The sequence below is a fragment of the Dendropsophus ebraccatus genome, chromosome 9 (genome assembly GCF_027789765.1).
Source record: "Dendropsophus ebraccatus isolate aDenEbr1 chromosome 9, aDenEbr1.pat, whole genome shotgun sequence".
NCBI classification, from domain to species: domain Eukaryota; kingdom Metazoa; phylum Chordata; class Amphibia; order Anura; family Hylidae; genus Dendropsophus; species Dendropsophus ebraccatus.
Genome location: NC_091462.1, coordinates 69,114,053 through 69,133,418, shown reverse-complemented (window position 1 = coordinate 69,133,418; position 19,366 = coordinate 69,114,053). Strand labels below are relative to the sequence as shown.

Genomic DNA, 19,366 nt, shown 5'->3' with positions numbered 1-19,366 from the left:
GTTAGATGTAAGGGGTGTGGCTAAAGAAATGTGGAGCCATAACCCCACCAACCTGATGACTCACTGTTCCCTCACTGGCAGGAACAAGAAACAAAAAGGGAACGTGACATTACAGGAAGTAAAGAAACACAGGCAGAGTGGTCATGTGACTGAGCCTGAGACCACTTTAAGCGCTCTAAATAAAAAATGGAAGTGTATGTAGAATATGCAACAACCACAGAGGTCAATGCAATGCTAGTTTATTAAAATAACCCGGACAACCCCTTTAAATTCTATGTTGTGTGTCATTTGTTGATAGGTTTAGTATTCTGGTAGAAGTGCCCTTTGTTTTGTACAACATACATTACTCTATGTATGTACTAATCAGGGCTGTGGAGTCGGTAAGCCGCAGCTCCAAATTCGATTCCGACTCCTGAATTTTATCAGGACTGACTCAGACTCCTGCTCCTTCATAAATGGCCAGTCATATACCAGGGGAGTTATTTATCACACTGGCTCAGCAGCTTTTCCCTAATGTCCCACATGATCCTGGGGCGACTTCTGAGGAAATGAGGAAATATATAAAGCAGATTCTCCTGTGTGTGTAGTGGATGCAGCCAGTCTCCAGCCTCCATGTCCTGAACTACTCACAACTAGACTAGATGGAGCAGGTGGTCTTTTCCTGCTGACAATCTCCTATGTTTCTAACTAAATATTCACCATACACACAGAAACACTGTTAACAATGCCAGATACCTGTTATATAGATGTCAGCCATAGTGATATAGAGAGGGGTCACACATAGTGTTATAGAAGGGTCACTGTGTGTGTGTGGGGGCACGCCATATTACACACACCCTGCTGCAGCCATAGCATACACACACACACACACACACACACACAACCTGCTTCAGCCATAGCTTACACACACACAATCTGCTGCAGCCATAGCACATACACACACAGCCTGCTGCAGCCAAAGCACATACACACACACAGCCTGCTGCAGCCATAGCACATACACACAGCCTGCTGCAGCCATAGCTTACAAACACAGCCTGCTGCAGCCATAACATACACACACACACACACACACACACACCACCTGCTGCAGCTATAGCATATATACACACACACACACACACACACCTGCAGCCATAGAACACTGAAGAAAAACAGAGGTTACTGCTACACTACTTATGTCTTCTCCTCCTCCTCTATATCTTTATTTTACACTGCTGCTCATATACAGTCATCCAGCATCCAGGAAGAGAACAGCACAGATCTCTTACTCACACAATGGACTCCAACTGCCAAATAGTGACTGACAACTTTTCCCCGACCACCCTTATCTAATAGGGCCAGTGTCCTATTAGAATGTTGCTCATAAGTCGGTACATTTTTTCCGACTCCAGCCAAAACTAGTTCAGACTCTCCGACTCCACAGCCTTGTAACTAATAACCTCCTTTATTTCTTTAAACCCAAACTAGTCAGACTTAAATTGTAATAAGAGGAAAAGGAAAAAAATATATTAAAACATTTTTGAAAAGTAGTAAAAGATGATAAAAATTTTTTCGCTGTATTCATAGTTTTGCATTACATTTTACATTTAAATTACATTTTATAGTAAAATGAGGGATCTCATTTAAAAAGTAACACCTGTATACAGCAACCTTATCGGTAATCGGTATTACCTGTTGTAGCCTCTGTTTTGGTGGTATTTGTCAGAGTTTTCTTAAAGTAATAGAAAAGGCTTTCACACTAATTCATTAGGCTGATCCAGTACACACAAAAAGGTATACCACAGAATATTTTTTATTTATTTTACTCTGGGATTCGGTCACCGGTCATAGGCAGTTTTAAAGATGCACACTTTAGGGAGTCCCCTGACGTATACCTCTGATGGACCCAAAGGAGGAGATTTATCAAACTGATGTAAAGTAAAATTGGCTTAGTTGCCCCTAGCAAGCAATCAGATTCCACCTTTCATTTTTCAAAGAATTTATGAGGAATGAAAAGTGGAAGCTGATTGGTTGCTAGGGGCAACTAAGACAATTTTATTTTACACCAGTTTGATTTATCTCCCCCCTAAGTGTTTAGTAAGTTAGTGGAAAAAAATCTTTTCTCAGTCTTTAGTATTTTTTGTTAAGATCCTTTGAATAATGATAATTCTAATAATAATGCTTATACATTAACAGTTTTGCAAGCACCAGGAGCCTGAGACTCTAAAAGATCTATACAATCAAGATGATAATCATCTGGAACTTGGAAACTTTCATGTTCGTTCAAGCTATTACACGGAAAAGGTATTGCATTAAAAATAAATATTTTACATGTTCAATGTGTGTAGAAACTTTAGAAAGAAGTGGTAGACTGACACTTGTAATTGAGGTGTCAAGCAAGATATTTATTCCGTGAAGAATATTTACAGTGAAGTATAATACAAAGCAAAACTTGTAGAGCTGTATAGTTAGGTATAGGGATGTCACGAGACCAGAATTTTGAGTTCAATACCAATACCAACTTTTTTATTTTGATACTCAATACCATTTTGATACTTGGCGTATAACACTCCCCAATGTTCACTATGTAATGTAATATACCTGACATGTTATCTATATTCTTCAGGTCACTACTATTACAATGGTACAATATATTTTCATTCTAATTTACAACTTACACTGTACAAAAGTTACGTATTTTGTTGTTGTTGTTTTTTTTTTTTTAATACATGTGCTTAAAATTGCTGTTTTTTGATTCCCGTAACTTTTAAAATCTTTCAGCCGGTAGGGCTGTCTGAGAGTCTTTTTTTAGTGCGCAATCATTTGCAGCTTTGATTGGTACCGTGTTTGCTTATATGACTTTTTTTGGTGCACGCACTGTATGCTGTGCGAGATTGGGAAGGTAGTATGGCTGACACAGTATAGTATGTTGGGGGTAGTAGTAGTAGTATGGCTGACACAGTATAGTATGTTGGGGGTAGTAGTTGTATGGCTGACTCATAGTATAGTATGTTGGGGGCTGTAGTAGTATGGCTGACACAGTATAGTATGTTGGGGTAGTAGTAGTATGGCTGACACAGTATAGTATGTTGGGGGTTGTAGTAGTATAGCTGACTCACAGTATAGTATGTTGGGGTGGTGGTGGTAGTAGTAGTATGACTGACACACAGTATAGTATGTTGGGCGTAGTAGTATAGCTGACTCACAGTATAGTATGTTACTGGTGGTAGTAGTATGGCAGATGCACTGTATAGTAGGTTGGGGGGAGTAGTATGGCTGACACACAAAACAAGTATAGTATATTGGGGGTAGTAGTAGTATAGCTGACACATAACATTAGTATAGTATATTGGGGATAGTAGTTGTATGGCTGACACACAGCTATACAACTACTACCCCCAACATGCTATACTAGTGCTATGTGTTAGCCATACAACTACTATCCCCAATATACTATACTAGTGCTGACCCAGCACTAGTATAGTACATTGGGGATAGTAATAGTTGTAGTTGAGCAGAACCTTCAACTCCTGCTCCATGCTGCCCGTCCCTCCCTGCTGTGACTCCCGACCCCCGCACACAGGCCGCAGCCTCCTCACTATGGGACAATCTCCAAAGCCATTGGCTGCGGCGTACGGAGCGGCTTGGATGCTGCTGACACAGATGCTGCTGTGAAGTGTCAGTAGCATCCGAGCTGCTCCGTACGCCGCAGCTGATGGCTTTGGAGATTGTCCCGTAGTGAGGAGGCTGCGGCCTGTGTCCGGGGGCCGGGAGTCACAACTGAGCACACCCCAGTATGAATACCGCTCCATAGTGACAACGGCATGCCTTACCCGGACGGACCCCGCTGGTTGCAGAACAGGGGTCGGCCAGTGGGTAGTGTGGGGTTAACCCCCGGCCGTGACACATGTGCTGTGGCACGCTGGCTCACTGACCTGCTTGACCGGGCAGCATGGAGATGGTGAGTTGGTGAGCCGTGTGGGGAAGAGAGATGACACTGGGACCAGGCAGCATGGCGAAGGAGTTGGTTAGTCGCGCAGGGGGTGGCGAGCACACAGAGAACACGGCTGACGCTCAGATAGCCGCCGGCCGCGTTCTCTGCACAATACTCTGTTAGGATGTGCAATAGCGCAGCTTAACATAAAGTATGAATACCAGGAAATCCTGGTACCGAACCGTTTTTTTGCCCCGAATATCGATAGTAGTATCAATATTTCGGTGCATCTTGCATCACTAGTTAGGTATGGTCAGGAAGGGTGTACATCTAGGTCATGTAAATCTATTACACCCTACCTAATTCTATGAGCCGCTGGGAATGCGCCCACCACGGCCATTGTTGCATCAGTCACCATACTAGTGCCGGACGTCCGTCCACATCTAAGGGGACTATTATTACTACTGTTTAATCCTATCATCGTACCAACATATTGGATACTCACCCGGGACCTGCAGGATTTACACCTTGTACACCAATTGAAGGTCTTTTCTTATACCATCCCAGTCTTGTTTAGACCTTGGATTATCATGCACTTTAACTGTTACTTTGGACACATAGGAAAGATCACGATGTGAAATACGGTTGAAAATCCACTCAATATCCCTAATGAACCCAGCCATTTCCACCTTGCGGGGGAAACGCGTCGGGTAATCAGTGGAAAAATTCTATCTTCCTGAATAGGAACGGAAGCCGAAGAACTTTGTCATACATATCAGAAAGTGCATACTACACGCATACTGCTACCAGTTTAAGCAGTAATGGTTACAACACAACTGATTCACTAACCGAACTATTAGACTACCTCTCTCATCTAGAGTAGGGCCAGCTCCGCTCGGTACAAAGGGGACGCTCTATGCCAGCGGCTCATAGAATTAGGTTAGCGTGTAATAGATTTACATGACCTGGACGTACACCCTTCCTCACCATACCTAACTATACAGCTCTACAATTTTGCTTTGTATTATACTTCACTGTAAATATCCTTCACCAAATAATTTTCTTGCTTGACACCTCAATTACAAGTGTCAGTCTACAACTTCTTTCTAAAGTTTCTACGTTTTCAGTATATATAAGTAGAGACACATACATATGTTTTCTATCGCTAGGGATCTCCTATTCTACGCTTGTTTGATGTTCAATGTGTGGTAGTAATAACAGGTGCCTTTCTTTAGTGCTATTGATTAACAGGGTTTTTTTCTGAGGGGGGGGGGGGGGGTGTATACTCGCCCATCCTTTCAACCTCTGTCCAGCATCTTGCCACTTCAGAGTGCCCAGAAGAGATGCCCCACTAACACAGGTGACCTGAGAGTAGAGTCTGTGCTGGACTGGGAGTGACAGAAAGGATGAGTACAGGTTTATTAAAAAAAAATATATATATATATATATTTTTTTTTTTTGTGTAAGTCCCATTTACAAAGATAGGAAAATCCAGGAGATTTAAGAAAATCTGATGCGTGTGTATATTTATCCTTAACTACACTAAATATGGCATAACATGAATGTTTTATATGTCTTTTCTGCTTCGACTCTATTTTCTCAGAGTGTTGAAGGCCGTGTTGCAGAGCTGCAGAATGCTGTAGATGAGTACAGTAAAGCAAAAAATGACCTGGCTTCTAAGGTAATAAAATCATTTTAATAAAGTTTTTAATTTCCATTTTAGGTAATTTTTAAGAGTTTACAATGCTTATAAATCACAGTTTAATTCTTCTGGACTTTCTCATGTTTTGTTTAATAATAACATTGAACCACATGACAAAACCCTTTCAGGACCAGATGCCCAACCACCTTTCAAAGTAACAAATTCTAATTTTCTTGTTGTTTGTTAGTTTTTGACACTCAGTTGAGACTTTGAAGGGGTACCCCGGCCTCTTAAAATTATTTATGTATTGCTGCTCTTTTAAAGAACATACAGCTTTTTTGGGTACCCTGCTGACTGTTGTTGTTGCCACTTATGAGAAGAAATAGTCTTAGCCAATAACTGGCCACATTGCTGTCCCGCTTCAATTAGTGATTGGCTTAGGGCCCTATTACACCAACAGATTATCTGACAGATTTTTTATTTTTTATTTTTTTGAGCCAAAGCCAGGAGTGGATTATAAACAGAGAACAGGTCATAAAGGAAAGACTGAGATTTCTCCTCTTTTAAATCCATTCCTGGCTTTGGCTTAAAAAAAAATTGTCACATAATTTGCTGGTGTAATAGGGTCCTAAGTGAGCTGTCACTGCCAAGACTTGTTGCGATCTTGAGATAAAGCCAGTGAGGGTGCACGGCAGTATACATCTCTTGGCAGCCAATCAATTCCGACTATGATGTGAAAGAGTCTATGCGCAGTCTTTAAAGCAAAAGAGTCAGATCTTTGCCTGCCTGGGGATTGGAGCTTAGGTTCGCACCCTCTCTCTGACGGTGTCTCCGCTATGACAGTAGCAAATCTATTATCAAACAATGATAGATCAATGCAACGGTGCCCTTCTTTACCAAATCTGCCCCACTGTTCCCTAGATATTACCATTCTTCAAATGTTGATAAGCAAATCTGGTGCACTGAAGGTGGGTCCAGTGCAATGATACCCCCCACACACATTGATGATGCAAGTAAATAATAATCCTCTTTCTGAAGCTGGGCGCCCTGGATGTTTTGAACAAATGGATTCTAACTGGCAAACATCCTTCATATAGCCACAATACAAGTCTCTATAACGCATGTATTCCAACCTGCACATGTCTCAAAAACCTTAGCTTGAATCAGAGGTGACGACAGTCCCCATAAGATCTTACTGGCAATTTTTAAACAAGTTCCAACATAATAACAGTTATTCTCTAAACAGAGAAACTATTTACATCTTCCTTACACCCATAGTGGAGGGGATTCATGCAGCGTTTGTTTCCTCGGCTTGTCTGGATCCCTGTCGATCTCCTCCTGACATCATATCAGGTGACACTGAATGCAGGCTCGTTAGCTATAGCAACCAAGATACTACTGTAAAAGCAAACATATATAAGTATGTATAGAAAAATATCTGTAGGTAAAAATATCTACTGTTTAAAACCAGATAAAAGGCTTTCCTCGTACAGTGGTACCTCGTTTCTCGAACTTAATTGGTTCCGGAAGGCAGTTTGAGAACCAAGCAGTTTGAAAACCGAGCAGTGTCTTCCCATAGGAAATAATGTAAATGTGATTAATTGGTTCCAGCAGCCACCAATAATTACCTACAATACTCATTTATTACACTGATAAGTGCTCAGTATAATCACTACAGTACAGAACAGCACTATACTGTACAGGACATTAAACATAAGAAATGTTCATCAGAACCAGCAATTATAGTACAGTAGTCACCAACTCCTCACCCATCCTTTACTGTATAGCGTCCCCCCCCCCCCCCCCCCCCATCCAAGCACTGTAATGTATGGGAGATGGTGGTGCACTGCCTGTACTACTACTGCACTGTATATGCACTCCAGCAGTCTTATACAGCACTATACTGTATGTGAAGCCTCACCACTGCTTAACTCGCCAGGTACAACCCATCATCCACGCTCGCAAAAACGTTCAAATTCCAAACACTACTTCTGGGTAAATTTTCGTTCGAATACCAAGCAGTTTGAGTTCCAAAGTGTTCGAAAACCGAGGTATTACTGTATTTTTGGTTACGTATTCTCTATAATAAGAGATACATTGATTAACTCTTCATGATTTGGAGGGGTGACCTGGAGTCGACATCCGGATTCATAGATAGTTTGAACAGTAACACCTGGGGGCTCCAGGTCATTTCACACTTGGACAGGCAAAAAATGGTCTTTTTAGAGACTTCACTTCAGAATGGGGAGGGTATTGCGAATACACATTTTAAACAGGAAGACGCAAATAGTTTTTTAAGCTATCGAAAGGCCCATTGTAGGAAATGGATAAGAAATGTGCCATTAAGCTATAGATGCCCCCCATGTTGTCCCCTTATAGATGGTCCCCTATGTTGCCCCCCTATAGATGGCCCCCTCTTCCCCTATATTGTCCCCTTATAGATGGCCCCCTTTCCCCCTTTATTGTCCCCTTATAGATGTTCCCCTCTCCCCCAATGTTGTACGTTTATATCCCCCTCTCCCCCCTATGTTGTCCCCCTCTCCCCCTATGTTCTCCCCTTATAGATGGCCTGCTCTCCCCCTATGGTCCCCCCCCTTATAGATGCCCCCCTCCCCCCCCCCCTTCCTTATAGATGTCCCCCTCCCCCCCCCCTTCCTTATAGATGGTCCCTCTCCCCCCCCTTCCTTATAGATGCCCCCCTCTCCCCCCCTTCCTTATAGATGCCCCCCTCTCCCCCCCTTCCTTATAGATGCCCCCCTCCCCCCCCTTCCTTATAGATGCCCCCCTCCCCCCCTTCCTTATAGATGCCCCCCCTCCCCCCCCTTCCTTATAGATGCCCCCCTCTCCCCCCCCTTCCTTATAGATGCCCCCCTCTCCCCCCCTTCCTTATAGATGCCCCCCTCTCCCCCCCTTCCTTATAGATGCCCCCCTCTCCCCCCCTTCCTTATAGATGCCCCCTTCTCTTCTAGATGCCCCCTTCTCTTCTCCCCCATTCCTTATAGATGCCCCCTTCTCTCCCCCCCCTTCCTTATAGATGCCCCCTTCTCTTCCCCCCCCCCTTCCTTATAGATGCCCCCTTCTCTTCCCCCCCCCCCCTTCCTTATAGATGCCCCCTTCTCTCCCCCCCCTTCCTTATAGATGCCCCCTTCTCTCCCCCCCCCTTCCTTATAGATGCCCCCTTCTCTTCTCCCCCCTTCTCTTCTCCCCCCTTCCTTATAGATGCCCCCTTCTCTTCCCCCCCCCCCCAAAAAAAAAAAGAAAAAAAACTCACCTAACAACACGCTCCCCCGTCGAGCCTTTTTCCTGTCACCCCCTGTCTGATGCGCGGCTGCCGTCTGATGCCGCGTCCTAGCCCCGGCAGCGCGCGTATCATAGAGTTCTGTGTGGGCCTGTGGCCGCGACTTCCGGCACACGTCTCTGTGCCGGAAGTCGCGGCTGCAGCACAAGCCCACACAGAACTCTATGATACGCGCGCTGCCGGGGCTAGGACGCGGCATCAGACAGGGGGTGACAGGAGCGCTGTGGACCGGTCCCGTGCTCCTCCTGGCCCAGTGACTCCTTTTCCCTATGTTTGGGGAAAGGAGTCTCCGGGTCGGGAGGAGCACGGGACCGGCCCCCGGCTACAGCACCCGGGAGGCATGCTCAGCCACCGGGTGCTGCAGGATATGTAAGCTCCAGGGGCCCGCGTCACGGGCCCCCTGATGCGGCGGGGCCCCGTAGCAGCTGCTATGGCGGTAGTTCCGCCAGTGCCTGTGGCCCTGAATTTTGGGGGAAGCAAGTTCTGGGTTGGGGGCCCTTGAGGCGCAGCGATTAAAGGGAACTTGTCACCCCCCGTGCCGGGGTGACAGGCTCCCGACCCCCCGTTAGAGACCCCTATACTTACCTCATCCCGCCGGGTCCCGCTTCTGGATTCGGTCGGGTCCCGGAGATCTCAGCCGCTGCAGCCCGGCGCGCGAGCTGAGAGATGAGTCCAACGCTCATAGAGAATGACGGAGCGCTGGACTCTCCTGTCATTCTCTATGAGCGTTGGACTCATCTCTCAGCGCGCGCGCCGGGCTGCAGCGGCTGAGATCTCCGGGACCCGACCGAATCCAGAAGCGGGACCCGGCAGGATGAGGTAAGTATAGGGGGCTCTAACGGGGGGTCGGGAACCTGTCACCCCGGTACGGGGGGTGACAGGTTCCCTTTAAGCATCTTAAGAGCATCTTGGTTGCTATAGCCTTATTCAGCGTCACTGGAATGACGTCAGGGACAGATCGCCATAGACATGGCAGTGGGAGACTCCAAGGAAACGAATGCTGCACAGATCATCTCCACTACGAGTTTAAGTAAGATGTATACTCTTTCTCTGTACAGAGAATACTGTTTCTCTATACAGAGAATAATGGTTACTATGCTGGAACTTGTTTCAAACAGCAATTGCCATTAAAGGGGTTGTCCGGCGCTAAAAAATTATTCACAGAATAACACACATTACAAAGTTATACAACTTTGTGATGTATGTTATGTCTGTGAATGGCCCCCTTCCCCGTGTCCCCCCCCCCACCCGTGTACCCGGAAGTGTGGTGCGCTATACTCACCTGTCACGTGCCGACCACGGTCTCCGATCCTCAGCAGTGACGTCTTCTTCGGGCGGCCGGCGGATCTTCCCGAGTGCCGGCCGCCCTCTGCAGCGTCATCCGAAGCTCAGCCGCGATTGGCTGAGCATAACTGTGCTCAGCCAATCGCGGCTGAGCGGCTGATGACGCGGCCACGTCATCAGCTGCGATTGGCTGAGCACAGTTATGCTCAGCCAATCGCGGCTGAGCTTCGGATGACGCTGCAGAGGGCGGCCGGCACTCGGGAAGATCCGCCGGCCGCCCGAAGAAGACGTCATTGCTGAGGATCGGAGACCGTGGTCGGCACGTGACAGGTGAGTATAGCGCACCACACTTCCGGGTACACGGGTGGGGGTGGTGGGACACGGGGAAGGGGGCCATTCACAGACATAACATACATTACAAAGTTGTATAACTTTGTAATGTGTGTTATTCTGTGAATAATTTTTTAGCACCGGACAACCCTTTTAAGATCTTATGGGGACTGTCCGTCAGCTCAAATCCATGCTTTGGTTTTTGAGATATGTGCAGGTTGGAATACATGCATGATAGAGACTTGGTTTTTTGGCTATATGAAGGATGTTTGTCAGTTAGAATCCATTCCATGTTTTTCAAGATACTTGTATGTGAGTATGTATGTAGGCGGCATTAGTTATATAAGTATACGTGTATATCTTTAGAGCCTGAGAAAGATGCCAGTTCGGCAAAGAAACTCTTTGCTCAGTTTATTGTTTTAAAATAAAAGAATTTGCTAGTATTAGCGGCAATCTGCTCACTCCTGCGCCGTGGATACAAGTGGTAATTGTTGCTCTTAGGTCAACTGGGAATGCTGTAACAGGCACCAAAGCTACAGAACCCCAAGACAGGCTACAGAAACTATGTTATGCCTACTTTAAATTTGTGTCTTTATCATAGCACAACCGTCCAAGGTTACTGCACAGCCCCTATTCCATAGACCGGACGTTGAATAACATCCAACATACTACACTATATAGCGCCCCTTGTCTCTCTTTGTGTTTGACTGTAAAGGAGTAGGCCTTCGATTTCTAAAATGTGGCAGCTGGCAGGGTCAGGGGTAAAAATGATTACAAGTAGGGACTTACCTCTCCCTGTGCCTGCAGTGAGCTGGGGGACTGGCCTGGGAACCTGAGCTGGGCTCTAGGATCTCCTGCGCTGACACATTATGTCCGGGGTGATGAACTGGCCGCTAGAGATGAGCAGATTTCCCAGATTTCGGCTTCGAGCAGCGGGTGGATACAGCCTAAGGAACGCCTAGAAAACTGGGATACAGCCTATGCCAATGGCTGTATCCCAGTTTTCTAGTCGTTCCTTAGGCTGTAACCACCCGCTGCACAGAGCCAGCAGACAGCGGAAGTCAGATGCCGATAGTTCAAGTTTATACGAACAGCGTCACTGACTGGGGTGGGACGCTGCTTCAGTCACTGATTGGCTGAGCGGCCAATCCATCAGCAGGGACAGGCCTTCCTTCCGGCTTCGGGCGCTGATATCTCAGTCACCCGACCAGCTCAAGAAGCGGGACCCGGCGGGATCAGTTGAGTATAGGGTGCTCCAGCGGGGGGTCCGGAGCCTGTCACCCCGGCACCGGGGGTGACAGGTCCTCTTTAACTCTGAATGTATTGTTGCAATTTTGTATGTATGTATACATTATATACATGGATTTTTTGTGAGTTTGTGTATGGAACTAATTTGTATCCTACATTCTAACTGCATTTTTAGGTTACAGAGGACCAAATCAAATTGCTCAGGATACAGCGTTCTTTACAAGAAAAACATGATAAATCTTATCTAGATCTTTCATTACATGACACCATCTCTAATTTGATTCTTGATGGAATGCACAAAAAAGCTGAGCAGCTGTATAAAGAATTTAGAATCCCTGATAAAAGGTAATTTGCTTTGGCTCGCCTAATAATAATCCCGTTCCTTCACTTCTGTAAACTAAACTGTTCTCCATCAAAAAGCTTGCAAAGGGTCTCTTGCGCTTTCTTGTACTGGCGGCTAGTTCTTTGATTCTATGCCTCTAGAAGATGATTTGAGTCACCATAATCACTGAATAGTTCAGTGAGATTCTACAACTGAGCAAGATGGAAAAAATGATGGCAGATAAGCCTCGAAAATAAGAAAAATACCTTAAAACGTGGAAAGCATGGCTAGACTTCTTAATGCCGCAGACTTCACTTCGATTAATCATCCTTATTCAAACATAAACCTTTTCTCAGTCATCCCCCTCCCCGTGGTAGTTTTTTTTTCCTGTTTACATTTTAATGTCCTTTTACATAGGGCGATTTTCATTAAAGAGCTTTCCTAGAAACACTTATTCAGCTGACAGCTGGTCCGAGTGAAAGGGCCAGTGATCAGTCGACGACGATGTTCTCAATCCTTGTAAAGATTTATTGATAAATCATCCAATTGTGAACAGATTAGGATTGCAATCAGTGCAATACAAAAGCTCAGGGACACTGTTACTTTTTGCCTTAGGGCGCCATGTCAACCGCTCTACACCCCACAATCATGTTGCAGGGGAAGAGGGACTTGAGGAGTAATTGGGCAAAAGGGGGGGCTTCCCATTCATCTAACAGCCTAAATGCGTCTGTTGCTGCTGATCAGAAGTTAACTTAAATCTTACCACTGCAACCACATGTCAGCTGTAATACTGAGTCTGCATATTCCATGTGTGAAGTATGCATGACAATGCATTGACTTGCATATGCGTCAGATGTTAATGAGGAATTAAAGTGTAACTGTCATTTCAAATGATTTTTTTTTTACACTTACAGGCTGTCACTTTCAGGACTTTCTCAATAATGTAGATACATCCAGCTCCTCTACAAAAAACTCTGATGTAGTCAATATGTACGGTTGTAATAAATAACTTGCTGTTCTCAGCAGGTTAGAGGTTAATTTCTGTTCTTTCAATCTTCAATAGGAAGTCGTAGTCATAAGCGCTGGGAGTGTGCCCCGGCTGGTGGCGCAGCTTCTACCAGCTTCGGTGTTCCGTGAGTGTTCTGAGTGACGTCACTAGTGTCACTACGGAGTCTTTGAAGGACCAAAATTCCAACCGTGTTTTGCCATAACTTTACCCCTGAACTTAACGCCTGAGGAAAGCGTATTTTTGGAAGCCAGTTTTATCAGGGAAGCAGGAGTGATGTACTATTGATCTTTGCAAACAACACTTCAAAAATTAGCTGACTTAATATTTCTTTCTATCTTCAGATATTGGTGGCTAAAGATATCGGCACTGGCAGAAAAGGAGGATTGGGAAGAGTTGGAGAATTTTGCAAAAAGTAAAAAATCTCCAGTAGGATACCTGGTAATTTCTAATCCATTGTTTATCATCTGTTTTAGTGTTTTGTTTTTGTTTTCTCTCCTCACCTTCACGACGGCACCATAGGAGGATGGGTTGTACCCTAGGGACAGGAAAAAGCACGAGAGGTTAAAAGCCCCTCCCCTTCCCTCCAGCACCAGTGCTTTTTCCTGTCCTGCTAGGGCAGACACGAGAGGGGGGGATCCGCGTGAAGATGAGGAGAGATCCCCCAAGAAGAAAGAAGATTAAAGGAGAGGGGTCGATCGGGGCCTTCGGTCTCCTTCCTCCCCCGTCCTTTACCTGAGGGTCCGGCGTCTTCAGAGACCTCGCTCCCGGAATCAGGTACGGTGCGCGGCGGCTGCGGCAGCAATCGGCAGTGCGAGGGGTCCGGCGGGCCACTCTCCTACTGCTAGACGGGTCCGGCGACTTCCGGATGTAGGCCGCAATCTCGGCCTTCAGCCGGAAATACGTCAGCCGGACGACATTCCGCGCGCACACCGGAAGTGCGTCATAGCACTTCCGGTCCGGCGCCATCTTTAAAAAGACAGCGCGAGCGGACCGGATCGTCTGCATGAAGATGGATTCCTCCGCTGCAGAAAAGACTACCTCGGCGGTAACCGTGAGTAACCATATTACAGTCACGCTTCCGTGTGCCGATCTCTGCAAACCAGTGCGCTTCCAATGCCAACTCTGCATATGGGGCCTACTCGGGTTCTGGTTTACACATCACCTGGTTCACTCTGCTTACACTTAGTCACCAGGGGTTAAAGTTATATCACGTCTATCTGGGTGCATAGAGAGATTCATGAGAGATTATTCTCACATAGATTCTTGGCTCTCATATTTATCTAGGAGTCTAAAGAATCTGCTGCATCTACTTCTACAAAGAAAAAAGAATTAAAGAGTAAAACACCTGCAAAGTTATGTGTATCCTGCAATTGCAGGATTCCATCTAACTACAAAAAGAACATCTGCGCAGGATGTATTGGAGACATTATTAAAAAAGATAGATCTTCCTTTTTGGAAGACATAAGGAAAATGATGAAGGACGAAATAGCTGCGTCCTTGGCCAGAGAGCCTACCATACCCGCTCAGGAGATACCTTCTACTGCGCCGCAGACCGTTGCCCCTCCAGAATCTCTGCCAGTGGAACCTATTATCAGGGATACTTCCCCAGCTATTTCCCAACTCAGGGAACCTGTATCCCTAGCACCGGCTTCCATGGAATCTGAGTCCGCTATGTCTGTGGCGTCCTCCTCTAAAAGAAAGAGACACTCGTCAGACTCATCCTGTGAATCTGGTCAGATCCCTGAGTCTCTGGATCTGATGTCAGATGAGACAGAGTATAAAGAGGAGCATAAAAAATATATGTTTTCCTCGGATCATACTCTGCCACTTCTCAGAGCAGTGAGGAGTGCTCTTGGATTCGAAGAAATTCAAGAGGAAATACCGGCAAAAGACCAAATGTTTCAGGGGCTTAGACCAAAGAAAAGATTGGTCTTCCCCGTACATGACACACTCCAGGCCTTAATTATGGATGAATGGTCGGACCCCGAGAAAAGGTTACAGATCCCGGGTGAGATCAAAAGACGTCTCCCATTTAGTGATACAGACACAGAGAATTGGGGAGAAATCCCATTAATTGATGCCCAAATGGCCAAGGTGACAAAAAAGACCCTTCTGGCATTTGAGGATTCCTCACAGCTTAAAGACCCAATGGATCGCAAAGCCGAGAGTTTGCTTAGGAGATCCTGGGAGACGGCAGCATACTCTATTAAAAACAACATTGCATCCACATGTGTAGCAAGAGCCCTACACCTGTGGATAGGACAACTAGAGGAACACCTAAACAGTGATTGCTCTAGGGAGAGAATCATTAGTTCTCTACCACTACTAAAAGATGCAACCGCTTTCCTTTCAGATGCCACGGCAGAATCAGTAAGATTCGCTGCGAAAGACGGGGCCTTGACAAACGCGGCACGCAGGGCCCTCTGGCTAAAGAACTGGACGGGTGACTCCACATCCAAAGCTAAACTATGTGGAATCCCCTTTAAAGGGAAATACGTATTTGGTTCCGCATTAGATACAATTATTGAGAAAAGTGCGGATAAAAAGAAGGCTATTCCAGAGAATAAAACGCCCCAGAAAAAAGAACAGTTTAAAAAACCCAGATACCAGGACTCCTATAGGGGCAAAGGTAAAGGGGGTCGCTGGAGTTATCCAAAAGGGGGCAAAGGTAAAAATATTTTTTATAGCCCCAAGGCCTCCCAGGATAAGCAATGACGCTTGTCCTGTAGGGGGGAGACTGTCGGAATTTTCACAAGCCTGGGACACTATCACAGACAACAGCTGGATACTAAATATTATCAAGGAAGGGTATCAGATAGAACTAACTCACCCTCCCCCAGAAAGATTTGTCATCTCCCGACAGTCTCCAGGTCCCCTACAAACAGAAATGGTGGCAAGCGTACTAAATCTCCACCGCATGAAGGTCATTTCTCCTGTTCCCCGAGAAGAAAGGGGCTCAGGCCACTACTCAAGCCTATTCCTAGTAAAAAAACCAAACGGTACATACCGGTTAATAATAAATCTCAAACCACTGAACAAACATGTAAAATATATAAGGTTCAAGATGGAATCGATAAAATCTACTACTCCACTCATAGCCAAAAATGCCTGGATGATCTCTCTGGATCTCCAAGACGCATACTATCATGTGCCGATTCACCCACAATCTCAGAAACTTCTGAGATTTGCACTAACAATAAACACAAAGATATGCCACTTTCAATTCAGGGCCCTTCCCTTCGGGATATCGTCGGCGCCCAGGATCTTCAGCAACATCATGTCAGAAGTCGTATCACACCTACACATACAAGGGATAAACATGGTGGCATATCTGGACGATCTGCTAATAATAGCAGAGTCGCAAGAGAGGATCTTACAAGATCTACAGACCACCCAAAATCTACTCCAGTCCCTAGGGTGGATCATAAACACAAAAAAGTCGGATTTTATACCATCCCCCCGGAAAGTTTTTCTGGGGATCCTCCTGGATTCCGACCTGCAGATGTCGTTTCTCCCAGAGGAAAAAATAGTAAAGATAATGGAGAAAATCCAGAAATTCAAAACAAAGACACTTCCTTCTGTCAGGGAGGCAATGTCCGTTCTGGGGTCTATGACAGCTTGCATCCCGGCAGTCCCCTGGAGTCAAGCCCACTCCAGATCCCTACAGGCTCAAATACTAAAAATCTGGGACAAAAAACCTACGGGCCTCGAAAGGACCTTCACTCTTACTTCCCAGGTCAGGTCTTCACTGAGCTGGTGGCTTATAAGACGGAACCTGGAAAAGGGAACAGAATGGAACCCCCAAACAAAACAAGTAATGAGGACAGACGCAAGTCAGTCGGGTTGGGGTGCTCAGGTAGGAGCGAAGATCTTTCAGGGTGTATGGGATCCAGAAACCCTGAAACAATCTTCAAATGTGAAGGAACTAAAAGCAGTCCAGACATCCTTGATATCTGCTCTAGATATCCTAAAAGGGACTCATGTGCATATCCTGTCAGACAATATGACAACGGTTGCCCACCTTCGACATCAAGGCAGCGCAAAAAACAACAGGCTATGGAAAATCTCTCAGCAAATATTCTCCTGGGCAGAGATTCATCTGTTATCCCTTTCAGCTACACACCTGAGAGGAATAGACAACATACAGGCAGATTTTCTCAGCAGGAACACAATTCACCCGGGCGAATGGTGCCTAAACAACCAACTCTTCCTGCAACTGGTGGAACGCTGGGGCAAACCGCAGATAGATCTGTTTGCCACCAGGCAAAATCGAAAAGCAGAAAAGTTTTTCTCTCTGAATCCTGCAGATCACCCTACCGGAATAGACGCACTAACACAGAGATGGTGCTTCAAGATGGCTTACGGGTTTCCACCAATCCCGCTAATTCCCAGGGTGCTCCAGAAGATACGGGAAGGGAGCCTAAAAATAATACTGGTCGTCCCGTATTGGCCGAGGAGAGGTTGGTTTGGCCTTCTAAAGTCTCTGGCCTTGGAGGAACCGATCCTTCTCCCTCAGTCTCCAGACTTGCTGTTCCAGGGCCCAATACTACACCCGGAACCTCAAAAATTCCATCTATCTGCCTGGATCCTGAAGAATCAATGTTAAGGAGCAGAGGATTATCAGAGACCGTAATCTCTACTCTGATGAAAAGCAGGAAAAGGGTAACAGCAGCTATCTACCTTAAGGTATGGAAGGTCTTTTCCTCCTGGTGTGGAACCCCTCCTCCTTTTCCAGCAGAGCCCAATATTTCTCAAATACTGGACTTTTTGCAATCAGGACTATCAAAGGGCCTCAAACCCGCTACACTAAAGGTACAGGTCTCGGCGCTCTCAGCGATCTATGATATAGATTTGGCGAATCACCGCTGGATAAAAAGATTTATTCGCGCTGCCTCGAGAATAAATCCAACAGTACAAAACATACATCCACCTTGGGATCTAAACGTTGTATTGGAAGGACTTACAGGAGCCCCATTTGAACCCCTAGATGAGACAAACCTGAAGCTCCTCTCCTACAAAACCGTCTTCCTCGTAGCTATCTGTTCAGCTAGAAGAATAGGCGAGATACAGGCTTTGACTACACGACAACCGTATTGTACGATCTCAGAGGATCGTATAGTTCTGAAGACTGATCCCTCATTTCTACCTAAAGTGGTTTCCAACTTCCACAAGTCCCAGGACGTCATACTCCCCTCTTTTTGTCCAAACCCCAAAAATCACTTAGAGAGGAAATTTCAGACCTTAGATGTCAGAAGAATAGTCCTGAAATATATCGAGACAACCGCCCCATGGCGGATAGACGAAAATCTCTTTCTACAATTTCAGGGGAGAAATAAGGGGAAGAAGTCATCCAAAAGTACCATTGCAAGATGGATAAGGAATGCCATTATACAGGCATACCAAGCGCAGAATCTTCCATCTCCTATTAATATCCGAGCCCATTCTACAAGATCAATATCAACCACCTGGGCTGAAAGAGCATCTGTTTCTATAGAACAGATTTGCAGAGCAGCGACATGGTCGTCTCCTCACACATTTTTGAAACACTACCGGCTACAACTACAAAGTAACGAAGACCTGTCCTTCGGACGCAGGGTTCTTCAGGCTGTAGTCCCTCCCTAAAGGTAATTGCTGGTATTACTCCTATGGTGCCGTCGTGAAGGTGAGGAGAGAAAATAGGATTAGTCCTTACCGGTAAGCCGGTTTCTTCGAACCTTCACGACGGCACCAGTTACCCTCCCTAGTATTATATATATAATGTATGATACTCACGTGGTGCTAAAGTTCTGTTATAAAGACACTGGTGCTGGAGGGAAGGGGAGGGGCTTTTAACCTCTCGTGCTTTTTCCTGTCCCTAGGGTACAACCCATCCTCCTATGGTGCCGTCGTGAAGGTTCGAAGAAACCGGCTTACCGGTAAGGACTAATCCTATTTTTTGTTTTTTTTAAATCTTTCTCTTGTATGTATCTTTGTACTCTGTACAAATGTGTGACATATGTAATATGTACAAATGTGTGACATATGTAATATGTAAAAGAAGTATAAGCAATTCTCTATTTTCATCAATCAGTCACATTCCTTTTGTCATTTACCTAATAGCTAAAAGCACCTAAAAGTTTAGCATATCAAAACATGGAGCTCAAAAAGATAAAATCTGTTGGGAGGAAACCAAGGGAGAGGGGAAATGTAAGCAGGGCCAGTGTTGCGGTGGGGTGTAGGGGCGGTGCAAACAGAGCAATTGCTCAGGGCCCCCACCCCCCGGGGGGCCCCTACACAGTTGCTTTATGTGTCAGGGGCAGGACCGTACAGACAGCGTC

The 19,366-nt window shown here is 45.7% G+C and overlaps 1 protein-coding gene across 3 annotated transcripts in view; it reads left to right on the top strand.

Moving 5' to 3' along the window:
• The window catches only part of VPS16 (VPS16 core subunit of CORVET and HOPS complexes), a 135,599-nt gene that overhangs the window by 102,994 nt on the left and 13,239 nt on the right, over nucleotides 1-19,366 (top strand). For 2 of the 3 annotated variants that reach the window (XM_069985340.1, XM_069985341.1), the window contains 4 exons: nucleotides 2,179-2,286; nucleotides 5,520-5,597; nucleotides 11,894-12,063; nucleotides 13,391-13,487. In XM_069985340.1, the coding sequence (XP_069841441.1) occupies nucleotides 2,179-2,286; nucleotides 5,520-5,597; nucleotides 11,894-12,063; nucleotides 13,391-13,487 (453 nt within the window). The other variant, XM_069985339.1, reaches the window with a different exon arrangement.